General features: G+C 43.9%; 3 protein-coding genes across 3 annotated transcripts; 2 read left to right on the forward strand and 1 right to left on the reverse strand.

Annotated features, from left to right (window-relative positions):
• Nucleotides 1–520: 520 nt before the first annotated feature.
• On the forward strand, nucleotides 521–1,498 carry GGS23DRAFT_547730 (uncharacterized protein). Its single transcript, XM_051515108.1, has one exon. The coding sequence runs from the start codon at nucleotides 582–584 to the stop codon at nucleotides 1,407–1,409; it is 828 nt and encodes a 275-aa protein (XP_051376016.1). The 5' UTR covers nucleotides 521–581; the 3' UTR covers nucleotides 1,410–1,498.
• GGS23DRAFT_547732 (ribosomal protein L38e) lies at nucleotides 1,477–2,430 on the reverse strand. Its single transcript, XM_051515109.1, has 4 exons — nucleotides 2,228–2,430; nucleotides 2,114–2,147; nucleotides 1,876–2,004; nucleotides 1,477–1,804 (listed from the first exon to the last, which is right to left on the reverse strand). The coding sequence occupies exons 1-4, from the start codon at nucleotides 2,255–2,257 to the stop codon at nucleotides 1,749–1,751; spliced, it is 249 nt and encodes an 82-aa protein (XP_051376017.1). The 5' UTR covers nucleotides 2,258–2,430; the 3' UTR covers nucleotides 1,477–1,748.
• A 1,497-nt stretch (nucleotides 2,431–3,927) lies between these two features.
• Nucleotides 3,928–6,086, forward strand: GGS23DRAFT_547736 (peptidase family M48-domain-containing protein). The gene is made up of 4 exons (XM_051515110.1): nucleotides 3,928–4,173; nucleotides 4,226–4,374; nucleotides 4,443–5,369; nucleotides 5,422–6,086. The coding sequence occupies exons 2-4, from the start codon at nucleotides 4,360–4,362 to the stop codon at nucleotides 5,845–5,847; spliced, it is 1,368 nt and encodes a 455-aa protein (XP_051376018.1). The 5' UTR covers nucleotides 3,928–4,173; nucleotides 4,226–4,359; the 3' UTR covers nucleotides 5,848–6,086.
• The last annotated feature ends 8,228 nt before the right edge of the window (nucleotides 6,087–14,314 follow it).

Consider the following 14,314-nt stretch of genomic DNA (forward strand, 5'->3'; position numbering starts at 1 on the left):
GCACGAGGACAACATGCGAGACGCTGGGACGAGAGGCGCATACCAGGCAGGCTCTGTCCGACACGCGCGGGCGCGGTCGGCAAGGCGCCGGCAAACCACCCGGCAGCGAATGGCGAGACGGTCGGGACGCAATACGGGATAAGAAAGGCGACGGACGGGAGACTTGGGGCATCGAGGCCCGTTCGTGCAATCCAATTGTGAGAAGTAGAAGGAGGCTATGGCCTAGGTAGGTAGGCAAACGCGTCCCTTCTTGCTCCGCGAAGGGATTTAACGACACGGGCTACTACGGCTATGGGCTAGCCGTCCTTGTGCGAGTTGCATTCACGCTGCTGCGGAAGAGCCTGAGATAGGTAGGTAAGTAGGTAGGTAGGTAGGTATAATATGAGAGAGGCTCGGTGATCCGACGTTAGCGGGTACCTACATCGCGCAGTTCGTCGCGGGCCTGCGGTTTACCCGCCTACCGTACCCCCTGGTGATAGATCTAATCGAGCCGGCTCGCAATGCTACGCGTCGGGTGTAAGGGTTGGAGCCACGTTTTGAGCAGGTAGGCAGCGATGTGATGCGTGGCCCTGACTCCTACTATGGGTCCTGAAGGACACCCCCGGGCCGGACCACATAAGTACCTACTTAAAGAGGCCTACATGGTATTTCAGCGACCTTTGTTATTCCCCAACAAAGGCGCTTTACCTCCGGAACTCATTATTTTTGCAATTGGCCCCATCAATCAAGTCATCGTCATGGTAGTCACGGAATTGGCATGGCTAGTCACGGCTCTGGGCCCGGTCACCCCGGCCGGGAGGGAGGCCGTGAACCAGGCCCTGAACGTCCAGGATGAGTGGTTTGCTCGCAACGCGCCGAACATGCCGGAGGGGAGGGAGGAACGCGGCGTGGGCCTGTTCCAGCAGGTAGAGGAGCCGTCCATCCACCTCCTGACGGCCCACTGGGAATCCGTCGACCAGCACGGAGTCTGGCTGGAGAGCCCCGAGAACAAGGCGGTATTCCCTACGCTCGGCGCCTACTTCGAGCTTGAGAAGACGACGCTGTTCCACGTCGACGACGTCCAGCTGTTCGACGCGACCGGGGCGGTCGGGAATGTCTCTCTGCTGGAGAGCCCCGTCGTCAGTCTGGAGAGGCTGACTGTCGCGGCCGAGGGGCGGCAGGCCTTCGACGACGCCTGGCGCGAGGTCAAGGGTGTGCTAGAAGAATTTGCGAAACCGAACGTGGTCAAGGGCGGCTGGCGCATCGAGAAAGAGAGCCCGGCGCTCGAGGAATTTGTCGTCGGCTCCGGGTGGCCGAGCGTCGAGAGGCACGGGGAGTTCGCGGCGTCTCCGGGGTTCCCCACGTACGCCTCGGCGATAGAGCCCTTGATTGCGGCCCGCGACACCAAACATTACCAGAGGATCCTGTGATGGGGTTTGGGGAGCTAGGTATACCTACCTAGCATAGCGGTCACTTCGGAGAATACGAGGACGTGAATCGTCAAAAATCTTTTGTGCAATTGATGTGTGTGCGTGTGAATTGCCTACAAGCCTCTTTCGTGCTTGAGAATATCAATTCGGAAGATATCCGTAGACGCCGCCTCATGAACATACCAACCCAGCGCCGGAAAAATACGCGCCGGGTCATCGGCTTCCGATGACCACGTCCGCAGATGCTTTACCGCCTCCCATCGCCGCAGGCCTCCGGTAGTATCCTCTCAGCGGCGACCGGCCGCTGCTGTCTCCTCCCCCCGGACGATCGAACCCGGCTTACGCCGTGTGCTTGCCCTTCTTGTTTTTCTTAGGCACCTCCTTGATTTGCAAGTCTGCGAGTCTCGGCGTTAGTTCCTGTTCCCTTCCGAAGGAGCTGCGATGTGCCGAGAGAGTCGGGGCGTACTTGGGGGCAAGCTTTGCTTCAGCTTCTCGGCCTTGTCCGAGTCCTTGAGGATGAGGGTGTAGAGGTTGCGCTTGCACCGGACCTTGAACTTGGTCTGGGCCGGTTTCTTGTTCTTCTTGATCCGGGCGGCTGCAGGGAGAGGCTGTCAGACATGGCTCAGAGAGACTTCGTTTTTTCTTTCGGGGGGGTGTTGCTTTTTAATTTTTTTTTTTTTTGCCTGGTGGCCTTTGTCACGTACACTCAGCGTCCTTCCGCCGGCAGATCTCGATGAACTGTAGATAGAATTGTCAGACACAACCCATTCGTCTCGCGGGTGGACGATTTAGGGGGGTTATGGTCTTGCTGTACCTACCTTCTTGATATCAGCGATTTCCCGAGGCATCTTGACTTAGCGGTGAGTGCGACTGGGTAGCGGCCTTGGAACGGGCGGGAGGTCGAGGAATTGGCGAAAAGATGGAGGTGAAATTATTGCGACGAAATTGTGTGGGCGAAATTTCGTCGACGAGGGCTCGAAGCGATTTCTCACCTTTACCCCCGGGATGTGGGGTAGAGCGTTGTTGGGTCAGGTGCCTAGGTACCTAGTACATATGTACCTAGGTACCTACTGGTACCCATCTACGTGCTTACCTAACGGAGGCCTGCTCGTCTCGTCTTCCTCGGCCGCCGAACTACCAGGTCCAGAAAGCTACTCCTCTGCCCCTACGAGGAGTGGCTTACTGCTGGGTGCTGTAACGGCTCAGCATCGCCCCATCGCCGCATCGTATCCGGTGCACTCCAGCAATAACCACAGATCATAACACTGCTGGGAGCGCGGAGTAGCGGAGGTGACAAACGGGACAGCGTTGCCACATTCCGTGAATGCCTGCCTATCAAACGTATTGGCAGTATCCATCGCTCCCGCTAATCCGTCTTAGCATCTTAGCTATGGCTAGTGTAGCTGAAATGACGAGGATACGTAGACTCATAGCTCCCAGAAATTCGCGTAACGTTCTGGCCTCTGTGGATGATTCCACCCTCTCTGGCGGTTCCATACACAAACCCATATGCGCCCGCTTGCTGCAGAGTGGTAACTTGTAGTATTATCACCTCCCTGCCCCCTGATCGCCCACCATCCTATTTAACACGTGCAACATGCCCACCTTGCTCGACAGTGTCATGAAATCCAGGGTATATATATCCTAAGTTCTCCCCAGACGTCGTCGCTGCTGCCTACCCGCTTGCCGACGGTTCCTCCCCCGAAAAAGTACCTGCGGCTGACCGAGTTGTGAGCAGAACGCTGTACTAGGTATCTTCACAAACCTCGACACGGCCTCACTCCGCCTTCCCGCTTTCCGATACTGATGGAGTTCTACTTCAAAGCCTTCTCTGGACTCGTGACCGGCGCCCTCATCTGGTCTATGTGGGGTGGAAACATCTTTCCCCCGTCGGCAGATCCCAAGGGGGACCCTCAAGAGTGGACGCGGGAGGAGCTCAGAAGATGGCTGGCCGCTGTGAGAACGGACCCGTGCTTCCACTTACCCTTGACGCGACCCGTGGACTGACTAGTGTGTGCCTACCTAGCGTAACCTTCACCCTCAGGAGGAGGACTCGCGGGAGCAGCTTCTAGAGAGGGTCAGGGCGAATATGCGATAGGGACAAGTCTAGCTTCGCTTGCTCGCTGGGGTGACAGTATGCGCCTGTGTCATATGGTGCGGGGATGATTGGGGCGGGAGTGCAAGTCTGGTTTTACGTCCTACTCGTGTGCGGTTGCCTATAGAGTAAACCGCAGAGGGAACCCATGCTGATGAGCGGATGGAGAGGGAGGGATATCGCCCGGGGACAGATTTACAATTTATGTACAGGCCTGGAGAAGAAGTGCGATGGGAACGGAGGTGCCTCCTATCCTTGTCGCTTACAGACTCGGGAATATCGTGCCCAATCGGCCGCATAAGTCTTTACGCAGGGAATCCGAAGAAGAAGAATAACAAACTCCTTCTACGTAGCACATGGCTATACTATATATATGATTAGGTCTCCATACAAGAAATTGTAGGTAAGTGAGCGGGTTTGCGAGGAGGAGGACGTCGTCGCCATTTACACTGCTACAATAGGTACCTCCCGAGGTATGCAGGTAGGTACCTGTATTACGCGTCTACCATCTAAAAGTTGGGCTGTGCAGGTTGCTGTGCCACACGACAGAGATGAGACAGGTATACCTGGCCAGTACCTGACCAAGTACCTACATGAAATGGTAAAAAGCTGGTGGGTGCCCTTTGAGGGGAGTCTGCAAGTTTGGACGGTGTCTGAGATGTACTTTAGGTAACCCCCCCTGACACTAAGCCACGTTTGATCTTTAACGAATTGACCTTAGCCGACACGGTTTCTCGATGACGGCTTTGCCCAACGAATTTTCCAATCCCACCATCCATCATACACCTCTCTCTCTCTACTAGGTCATTCATCACGTATGCTCCCGTCACCGCCGAAATCCCCCATTTCGGAGAGATGGACATACTCCAGGTACGTGCCGTGGCATAACTTGGGGCTACCTAGCTAGCTGTCTACGTACTAACACCTACCAACTATAGCGCCTAGCTCGGTTCTTGGACCGGCCTCTCTTCCCGTGGAAGAAGCTGATCATTGGTTTCTCCGTCGCCCAGTTCTGCTTTGAGGAGTTCTTATCTTTCCGACAGTTCCGAGTGTTGAAGAATACAAAGCCGCCAAAGGTCCTCGAGCAGGAGGTGTCTCAGCAGGTGTACGACAAGAGCCAGGAATATGGCCGAGCTAAGGCCAAGTTTGGGTTTGTGAGGAGCCTCTGGGGCCAGATCCAGAATGTCGCCTTCATCCACTTCGATGTTCTCCCGAAGCTGTGGTCTTGGACCGGTGGCCTCCTTCGTTTCCTGCCTGCTCGGTTCTCCGGCGAGATCTCGCATTCTATCGTCTTCGTCCTCACCTTCATTCTGATTCAGCAAGCCTTGTCCCTCCCCGCGAACGTGTATCACACCTTTGTCCTCGAGGAGAAGTTCGGATTCAACAAGCAAACCCCCAAACTGTTCATCTCCGACATGGTCAAGTCGAATCTGCTTGCTTTTGTCCTCGCGCCGCCTATCCTCGCCGGGTTCCTCAGTATCGTGAAGAAGACTGGGAACCAGTTCGTCACCTATCTGTGGCTATTCGCAGCCTTTCTGCAGGTTTTCTCGATCACTGTCTATCCGATATTCATCTTGCCGCTGTTCAACAAGCTATCCCCTCTCGAAGAGGGTAAGCTGAAGACGGAGACAGAGGCGCTGGCGAAGAAGCTCAAGTTCCCACTGCACGAATTGTTCGTCATCGATGGCAGCAAGCGTAGCGCCCATAGTAACGCGTACTTCTTTGGGCTTCCGTGGAAGAAACACATCGTCATCTACGACACGTTGATCGAAAAGAGTGAGGAAGCCGAAGTCGTTGCTGTCCTAGCGCACGAGCTTGGCCATTGGCAGCTCGGCCACACTACGAGGCTCTTTTTCATCTCTCAGGTAGGCCGAGGCCCTCTCCTTACGTATGCGATACCTTCCTGACTATCTACAGATCAACGTGCTTTACATCTTCAGCCTGTTCTCTGTCTTCATTAACAACGCCTCCCTCTATGCGGATTTTGGTTTCCTCCAGGAGCATCCTATTATCATCGGCTTCATCCTCTTTTCGGACGCATTAGCACCTATGGATCTTGTGATCAAATTACTCATGAACATCATGAGCCGTCGCTTCGAGTTCCAGGCAGACGAATTCGCCCGCAACCTCGGCTACAAGGCTGAACTCGCTTCCTCCCTGGTCAAGCTCCAGATCCAGAATCTGAGTACCATGGATGCGGATTGGATGTATGCGAGCTATCACTTCTCTCACCCCATCCTTTCAGAAAGATTGAAAGCCCTCGATTGGACGCCTACTGGGAAGGTGGTAGAGGAGAAGTCGGAAGAAGGCGGTGTCGAGAAGGCCAGCGGAAGAGAACTATAGAATTTGTATTTATAAGTCTCTTGAAGATGGTTGTGTCTGCTAGGCGCAGGCCCTCAAGTAGAATCGAAGACGTTTCCTATCTGCTAAGGCCTTGGTTATGACGTGCCGGGGCTGCGAGGGGGGTATTTGGGTAGACACTAGGTAGGTCCTTAGGGTATGCGTTTTGGTGGCGGTTCCTTTCGTGGCCTCGCTACCTTAATCTTAAGGCACGTAAGACGAGTTAAAAGGTAAACCTAGTTAATTAATTAAAGGTATAAAAACTAAACTATTAAAAAGGCTTAAATATAGCGTTTTACGAATAGTTAGTTGTTACGTATTTTTCTTTAATTCTATTAATTATAGGGCTCCTTTTTTAATACTTAATTCCTTAGGTGTTATATTACTTCTTTTCTTACGAAAGGATCGTTCTTAATCCTTAACGGGCGCGTTTTACGATGATTTTTAGTATTAAGCCTTATTAATATTATTTTTACGTAATCTTAAGCTAATCTCTTAACCGCTAACGATCTTATTTTAGTAAGCGTTTACTAGCATATTATAAACTACGTACGGGATATCTATCGTTAACGTACGCCGGAAATAGGTTAGTCTTATTATATTTACTCGGTATTTCGATACTTCCGGGGCTCCTTATCTTATACGTATTACCGGCGTAATAACTTACGATCGCCTACGGGCCGTCGTAATAAAGCTCGTATTTACTTAACTTTTAGCGAATTCTTAATACCTAGTCTCCCGGAGCGTAAGTCTTAATAAGTCCTTTCTTTTTTTATAGGTAGGCTTATATTTAATCTCGCGATACCTTTAGGTTATTATAGTAACTTCGAGCTATCGGCGCTTCGTATTACTTCGTTAGTTATTATACGAACTATAGCTCCTCTTTCTTCGTCGCTTCGCGAACGTATTCGGCGAATTCTATTTATTATTACTCTTATAGAAGCTACGTACCGAATATAAGAAAGAAATTACTATAGCCGCTTAGCTTTAGCGTTTTATTATATATCGTAAGGGCTCGACGTAAGAAATTAAGAAGGCTTCGTATTATTAAGTTTACTTAATATTCTCGTAGTATTATACGTTTAACGTTATCGTTAGCCTTTTCGACCTTACCGTTACCTTTAGGACGTAATAATATAATAGGTTTTACGACGGAATTATATTAACGATATTATTAAATAGTTTCGTCGCTCGTAAACGCTACGCTATTATTACTTATTTATTTATAGGAATATCCGAAGGTTTCGCCGATACGAGTTAATAGCGGGATATAGTCTTTAAACGCGATTAACGGTACGACCTCGCTTTTAACTTATCCGGTAGCGTATTCGACGGTAATAAGTAACGTCGATTAATTAATAAACGTATAATTAATCGCTTATTTCGTAAGCGACGTAAGCGGTAGGATAATTTATAAGTCCGGTAGCGTTAAATCCGATTTCTTTATAAGCTAATAGGTCGAGTATTCCATAATGATTTATTATACCGCGAGCGTAATTTCGGAATACTAATATAACTTTAAAATCTCCTTAAGGATAACTCTTACTATAGCATGCCCTTAATCGTAATATATACTTCGTAGCTTTATTAATAATTTATCGTATTCGATAACGCTTTAAAAGCCTACCGCTTCGTTAGTTATTCCGGTAGCGTATAGCGGCTCTTCTTAAGCTCTAGTATATTAATTAACCTTATATAGTCTCCCTTAATATATTACGAAGTATTTTTTAATTTAATTCTCGTTAAGAGTATTCGGCGGCGGCTACCGAAGTTAAAGGTATTCGTAAATCGCTTAAATATCGAAACGCGTAAGCTCGTAGGAATATTTAATAACTTTTTCGGATATCGCTTCTTTTATAAACGGTAGTATTCCGTTTATTAATATTTCCGAGTTATTAGGTAGCCTTAATAAATAATCGGTTAAAACGTTAGCTTTTTTAACTTTATAAACGATCCTAACGCTATAATACTTAATGGTATCTAGAAAACGTATAATTCGGATAGGTTACTTAGCTTTAGTATTAATAATCTTTAATAACTTATAATCCGTAATTACCGTAACGTTTCTTCCTTTTACCTAATAGCGCTAGTACTAGAGCGCTAATAAAATATATAAGAACTTTCGTTCCTAAGCAGAGTAGCGAGATTACGTTTCCGTAAGCTTCCGCGAGAAATACGTTATTAGATAGAGTATTTATTAATCGCCGTAGAAATAAGGTTATTATAATACCGCGCCGATATCCTTTTAGCTAGAATTAATATCGATAATAAATAAGCGCCTTTAATCGTAATTTTTTACTACGGGCGCCGTTATAATCTTATTACGGATTAGCTTCTATGCTATTATAGCCTTATCGTTTAGCTTTACGGGAGCGTTTTTAAGTCCTTTTATTACGTCCGTAAGGGGTAAGGAATACCTAGCGAAGTTTTTAATAAGATACCGAAGGTAGCTTATTACGTAAATAAAAGCTTTAATTTCCGTAGTCGTTATTAGCTAAGGTCGATTTTTAATAGTAGCGACCTTCGCTAAGTTAGTTTAGATATTATCCTTAGAGATAAGGAAGCTTAGGAATACGCCTTTCCTAACGAATAATTATAATTTTCTAGAGTTAATTATTATGCCGTATTGTAGTGGTGCGGTGGATCTAGGCTACGTAGCCTTTTCGATATATATTTATATGGGTCGCGTACTTATATTTTCATTAGTTAGACTTAGACCTATAGACCTCAGGACCTATAGCTATTTATTCGTTTCTTGCCATGCCTTTTTAGCTATCCTCGTTTTTACCTTTTTAGTTTCCTTTCCTAGCTGCCGTTTTTAGCTAGCCGATTAACCGATTATAGCTATTTATAGCTGTAATCTTAGGTTAATCGGTACTAGGCTAGTTATTAGTAGTTAAATAGCCTTTTCGTGCCTCCGTCAGCGTACTTACGCTACTCCTATTTAATAGCGACCACCTAGTAGCTCGAACCTCACCTTATCTTAGGAGTAACCTTTTAATCGACCGTTTTTGTAGTTAATAGGTTTAGGATACGACGATTAGGAGATTCCCTATTTTTTAGTTGATTAGGAGCTGTTTTCGTGGCTCCAGAGCCGTTTTCGTAGCTTTTGGATTAAGCCTTTTTAGGTTAGGTAACAGGATTAATAATAGGGAGGGCAGATAACCATGGCGATCATTAATAACCACGCCCTCCCATTAGCTTTTGATTAGCTTACCTGAAAGCTCGTTCGCCGATCGGTAGGAATCCCTGTTCTCGTTTCTTAGTTGTTTCTTTTAAAGGAGCTATGCCCGTTTTCGTTTGGTTTTACCTTTGTCGTTTTTTACCGGTACCTAGATGGCCGTTTTTCTTAGTTAACCTAACTCCGTTACCGCTACTACCCCCTTTTTATAACCTCGTACGCGCTTGAAGGCATCCGTTCTTTACCGATCGATTTATTTTAATTATAAGAGGCTTACCGATAGCTCCGATTGCCTTTGTTTTATTCCTTCTAGCTAGTTACGGTACCTAGGGAGGTTTCTCCTCCTTAACCGATAGGTGCTACGATGCCTTTAATTGCTATACGAAGATACCGATATACCTTATACCTACGTCATAAGCCTAATCGGGGACGTACCGATTAGGATTAAAGACCTATATAGACGATACCGCGATACGAGATAGATAAGATATTAAATAAGACAGCCTAGAAAAAAAAAACAGTTATAGATTAAGAATAGCTATAGGAATAGTAACGCCTAGAGACCCCTCTTATCGCCTTTACCGATATATGGTTAGTAGGAAGAGCTAGAGCCCCTAGAACTACGTATAGGGGAGGGATCGAGGGTCAAGGGAAGCCCGGTAGATGCTACCGGACGAATAATAGTTAGAACGGTTACACGAGAAATAGTCGGGCATGAATAGGATATATTAGTTAGTTTATAGGATTAGGAATTAGTTAAAAAGGATCGGTAAAAAATAGCTATAAACGAGAAGGACGGGATTACGTTATATCGTATGGGATTATTTCTTTCGTTTCTTACGGGAGCTACGCTTATTTTACCTACCCGTTATAGTTCCTGTTTTCCTAACGGATCCCTATTGTTTCTTGATAGCCCTAATAGACCTGGCTCGCTCCTAGTTAATTAGGGTTAATTAGGAATAGGTTAATTAGGTTAGTTTATAGGTTATAGCTCCGCTAGCCTAGTTCTTATTATTAGATCTTTTCTATTTCCTATTAATCGTTAATTAAACTAGCTTAGCTCCTAATTAGTAGCGATTAAATAGGTTCGGGATTGATCAGGTTTAGGTTTAGGATCAGGCACGGTTACAGTTACCTACCCTACCACCTACTTATTACTGTTACAATCGTTCCTAGTTGACCTATTCCTTAACTTATTCTATTAGTCTTTAATTAAACTAGCTAGCTTTTAGTTAATTAGGGTTAATCGGGATTAAGTTAATTAGGTTTAATAAGAACGAGAGCTACCGTACCTATTATTATATAGGAAGTTTAATTACTCCTTACGGATTAATTAAACTAGGGAGGCTATAGTAGTGCGGTAGATCTAGGCTACGTAGCCTTTTCGATGTATATTTATATGGGTCGCGTACTTATATTTTCATTAGTTAGACTTAGACCTGTAGACATTAGGACCTACAGCCATTTACTCGTTTCTTGCCATGCCTTTCTAGCTATCCTCGTCTTTACCTTTCTAGTCTCCTTTTCCTAGCTGCCGTTTTTAGCTGGCCGATTAACCGATTATAGCTATTTATAGCTGTGATCTTAGGTTGATCGGCACTGGGCCAGTTGTTGGCAGTTGGGTAGCCGTTTCGTGCCTCCGTTAGCGTGCCCACGCTGCTCCTGTTCAGTATAAGGCGAATTAAGCGAATAATAATCTTATTCTTTCGTCGAGTTATTTTAAGGTATCGCCTTAAATAATTACGTCGTTTAAGAGGCTAACTACGAACTCTTAAAGTAGCTTGAGAATTTCTTTTATAAAGGCTTAAAAGATAGCTAAAGCGTTAATTAATCCTATAGGTATTACGGTTTATTTGTAAATACCGAAAGATATTACGAAAGCTATTTTCTCGTAATACTCGTCGGCGATACGGATATGTTAAAAGCCGTTAAGTAAGTCGATAAACGTATACTATCGATGGCTTATTACTTTATAGACTTAGTTTATAACGTTAGGTAAAAGGTAAGCGTATTTTTTAATACGCTTATTTAATTTACGATAGTTATAATAAAAGCGCTAGATAACGTTTTAATCGGTTTTCTTTAGTATTACCGTTTAGTTAGGAGCCTTCTTAAGCGTAAATAATAATAAAGATACCTACGGGCTCTTATTCTTACGTATAATCGTACCCTCGTACTTCTTAACGAAATCTCGTAAGGCCTACTCCTATAATAAGCTATATCTTCTTAGCGGTAGTTTTACGGGAGCGTAATTATTAATATTAATATAATATCGTATCTTCGCGCCGATATCCGTTCGTTTCTTATTAGGATTAAATAAGTCTAGGAAGTCTTTAGCGTAACGTTTTAAATGCTCGTTAACGATAGGATTAGAAACTAAGGTATCCTTATGCTATCTAATGCCGGATATAGGTTCGTTCGACGTAAAGGCTAGGTCTCCGACGATATAAGTAGTTAATAAGTTAATAGGTTAAAGTATCGGATAATTATCGTATCGATTTAGGGTAATTAGTTTATTCCTTATAATATTATATTTATAATTAATACCTTACTTATAAAATATATCCTTATTAATCGTAAGGTTTCCTAGGAAGGTATCGTTAGGTACGATTCCGGCGGATAACGTAAAAGGATCGGATTATCCGTCGGGTATCTTAAATCGAGCCGTTACGATAGCATTATATATTACCGTAGGTCCTATACCGCTAATACCTCGTATAGCGGATCGTCGTTTCGACGCGTATAACTTTAGGCTTACTATAACTATTTTTAAGATATAATAAGTAACGTAGCCGTAATCGAAGAATACTATAATCGTTTAGTCCGTTATCGTTTTAATATAGAATAGGTTATAAGGCTTTCTAGCGCCTTTTCGTAGCGGTTTATCTTTATATGGTAATAATTTATCGCCGGCGTTTACTTCGATTTAATAAACGCGGTTATCCTAAGCCTTAAGGTCTTCGAAGATACCCTCTAGCTATTCTTCGACTTTAAAATTATCGAGGATATCCTCCGGATTACGGTCGTTTTCGTTATCTTCGTCGGGCTCGTAATCGACGGCGACGTAGCTTCGCCTTTCTTTACCTTTACCTTTACCTTTATTCTTTTATTTATTATATATATTATTAATCTTTTTAGCGAAATTACTACGTCCGGCGGTTACTACGTTATATAAAATACCTTTAAACGTAACCTTTTTACCTTTAGTTAGTTACTAACGTAAGAGTTTTAATAATTACTTATAATCGTAAGTTTAATATCCCTTCTTTCCGTAGTTAAAATATTCGCTTTCGGATACCTTAGTTATAAAACCGTTTTCTTCGTTAGCTACGTAAACCTTACGATCGTCGGTTCTTAGGTTAGAGATCTAGGATATCTTAGTTACCTCTAAGAAGGTATCTCGGATATTTAGCTACCGAATCTAAGCTATGCCTAGTTTCGACGACGTAGTTACCGATATATTTAATTAATAAAACGAAACGAAGCCGCTATATAGTTATATTATAACTACTAGCGTATCGTAAACTTTAGCTTTAATCGCCTTACGCGTAAGAGATCCTACGTAACGGAACATACGCTCGATAATATCGTACGTATTTTATATAGGAAGGCCGTTTTCTATAACTATTTAAATATTAAGTAGGTAGTTACGGATTAGATCGAAAACTACCTCGCGGATTTATATTATTTACTATCCCTAATAAGGTAATTTATAAAATGCCTTACGTAAGCGGCGTACGAAGTTAATAATACTTTCGTTTTAAAAAGGTAATAACGTCGTAAGTAACGTTATTAAGCTATAAAGTACGTAGTTATTTACGAATACTTAAAAGATACCTTCTACGAAAGTTACCTACGAAGGTAAGTAGTTTCGAGCGAAGATAACGACTTACTAAAAGTCGCCTATTAATTCGATCCTTATTCGTTACGTCTAATAATTATATAGGACCTATACGCCTTAAAAACGATTCTAAATATCGTTTAATTTCTAAAGGATTATATTATCGGTTTATATTAATCGATAGCTTAAGGATATTACGACTTTATTCTTATTATCCGATAAGTAAAGGTATATTACTTCGCTAGAAAGGATTACTCCTAGCTATAAGGCCTTAACTCTTACCTCTTACCGCGTAAACGTTACGCTTAGCGCCGTATATCCGTAAAAATTAATTCTTCCCGACGTATATCGTAGGCTAGGTTCGGCCTCTTATACGGATAGAAACGGTACCGGATACGTAGCTACCGCTATTAACGGCGGCCTAACCGGCGGAACGGCATAGGGAGTCGCTAAAGATACGGCGGGATAAATAGCAGGAGGTACTACGGGAGGAGCAGTAGGAGGTACTATAAAGGGAGCGATACGAAGGGTTATAAAAGAAGCTATACCTATTATTAAAGATAAGGCTTAAGTAGGAGCTAAGCCTTAAGGACTATACTATAAAATAGCCTTAGACCTAGGTTATTTAGGCTATTATCGCTTCGTATTTCCTAAGACCTTACCTATCGGCGGTAAAGTAAACTAAGTAGCCTTAATTCGTATAAGAAAGCTTAAGGTAACCCGTTTAAGTAACTAGCTTATGGATTAATTAATCTTACGATTCTTACGCTTTAAAAGGAGTTTTATTATTTATTATAGTTAGTATTCGAAACGCTTATCTATACGCCGATCGAGGTTCTGTTATTATTATTCGAAACGCTCGTCGAAGCGCTATTCGAGGCTTTACTCGAAGCTAGCTCGAAGCTCTTCCATACGGGAAGTCGTTTTTATACGGAAATTACGAACTAAAAGCTTCATTCGCTTATAAGTACCGTTTATTATTCTACCGTAAGTAACTCGATTACCTATAAGGGCTTTTAGGTCGGTAGTAAGCTCGGCGCTCGTCTCTACGGGCGGTAAGGACTCGGGGATAGGCGGTAAGGACATCGTAGAATATTAGGAACGACTCGTAGAGCCGTTAAAAAATTAGGAATAGCTTTAATTATAATTAATCGATTAATAGCTATATTATTAGCGTTCTACCTATAATAAATAGCTATTTATACGTTTTAATAACGGTTTCTTTCGTAGCCTCGCTACCTTAATCTTAAGGTACGTAAAACGAATTAAAAGGTAAATCTAATTAATTAATTAAAGGTATAAAAACTAAACTACTAAAAGGGCTTAAATATAGCGTTTTACGAATAATTAACTGTTACGTGTTTTTCTTTAATTCTACTAATTATAGGGCTCCTTTCTTAATGCCTGATTCCTCAGGTACCACAAGGGGTAGGAACTAGGTGAGGTGG

Source organism: Durotheca rogersii (assembly GCF_024521655.1).
Source record: "Durotheca rogersii strain YMJ 92031201 chromosome Unknown GGS23scaffold_2, whole genome shotgun sequence".
Taxonomy (NCBI): domain Eukaryota; kingdom Fungi; phylum Ascomycota; class Sordariomycetes; order Xylariales; family Xylariaceae; genus Durotheca; species Durotheca rogersii.

What these genes read in the sequence shown, in the direction of transcription:
- GGS23DRAFT_547730 (XM_051515108.1), top strand. Translation starts at nt 582, where the DNA reads ATGGGTCCTGAAGGACACCCCCGGGCCGGACCACATAAGTACCTACTT.
- GGS23DRAFT_547732 (XM_051515109.1), bottom strand. Translation starts at nt 2,257, where the DNA reads ATGCCTCGGGAAATCGCTGATATCAAGAAG. An exon ending in AAATCGCTGATATCAAGAAG is followed by an intron (nt 2,148 to 2,227) that starts GTAGGTACAGCA and finishes TTCTATCTACAG; the next exon opens with TTCATCGAGATCTGCCGGCG. An exon ending in CCGGCGGAAGGACGCTGAGT is followed by an intron (nt 2,005 to 2,113) that starts GTACGTGACAAA and finishes CTCTCCCTGCAG; the next exon opens with CCGCCCGGATCAAGAAGAAC.
- GGS23DRAFT_547736 (XM_051515110.1), top strand. An exon ending in GGCTCTTTTTCATCTCTCAG is followed by an intron (nt 5,370 to 5,421) that starts GTAGGCCGAGGC and finishes GACTATCTACAG; the next exon opens with ATCAACGTGCTTTACATCTT.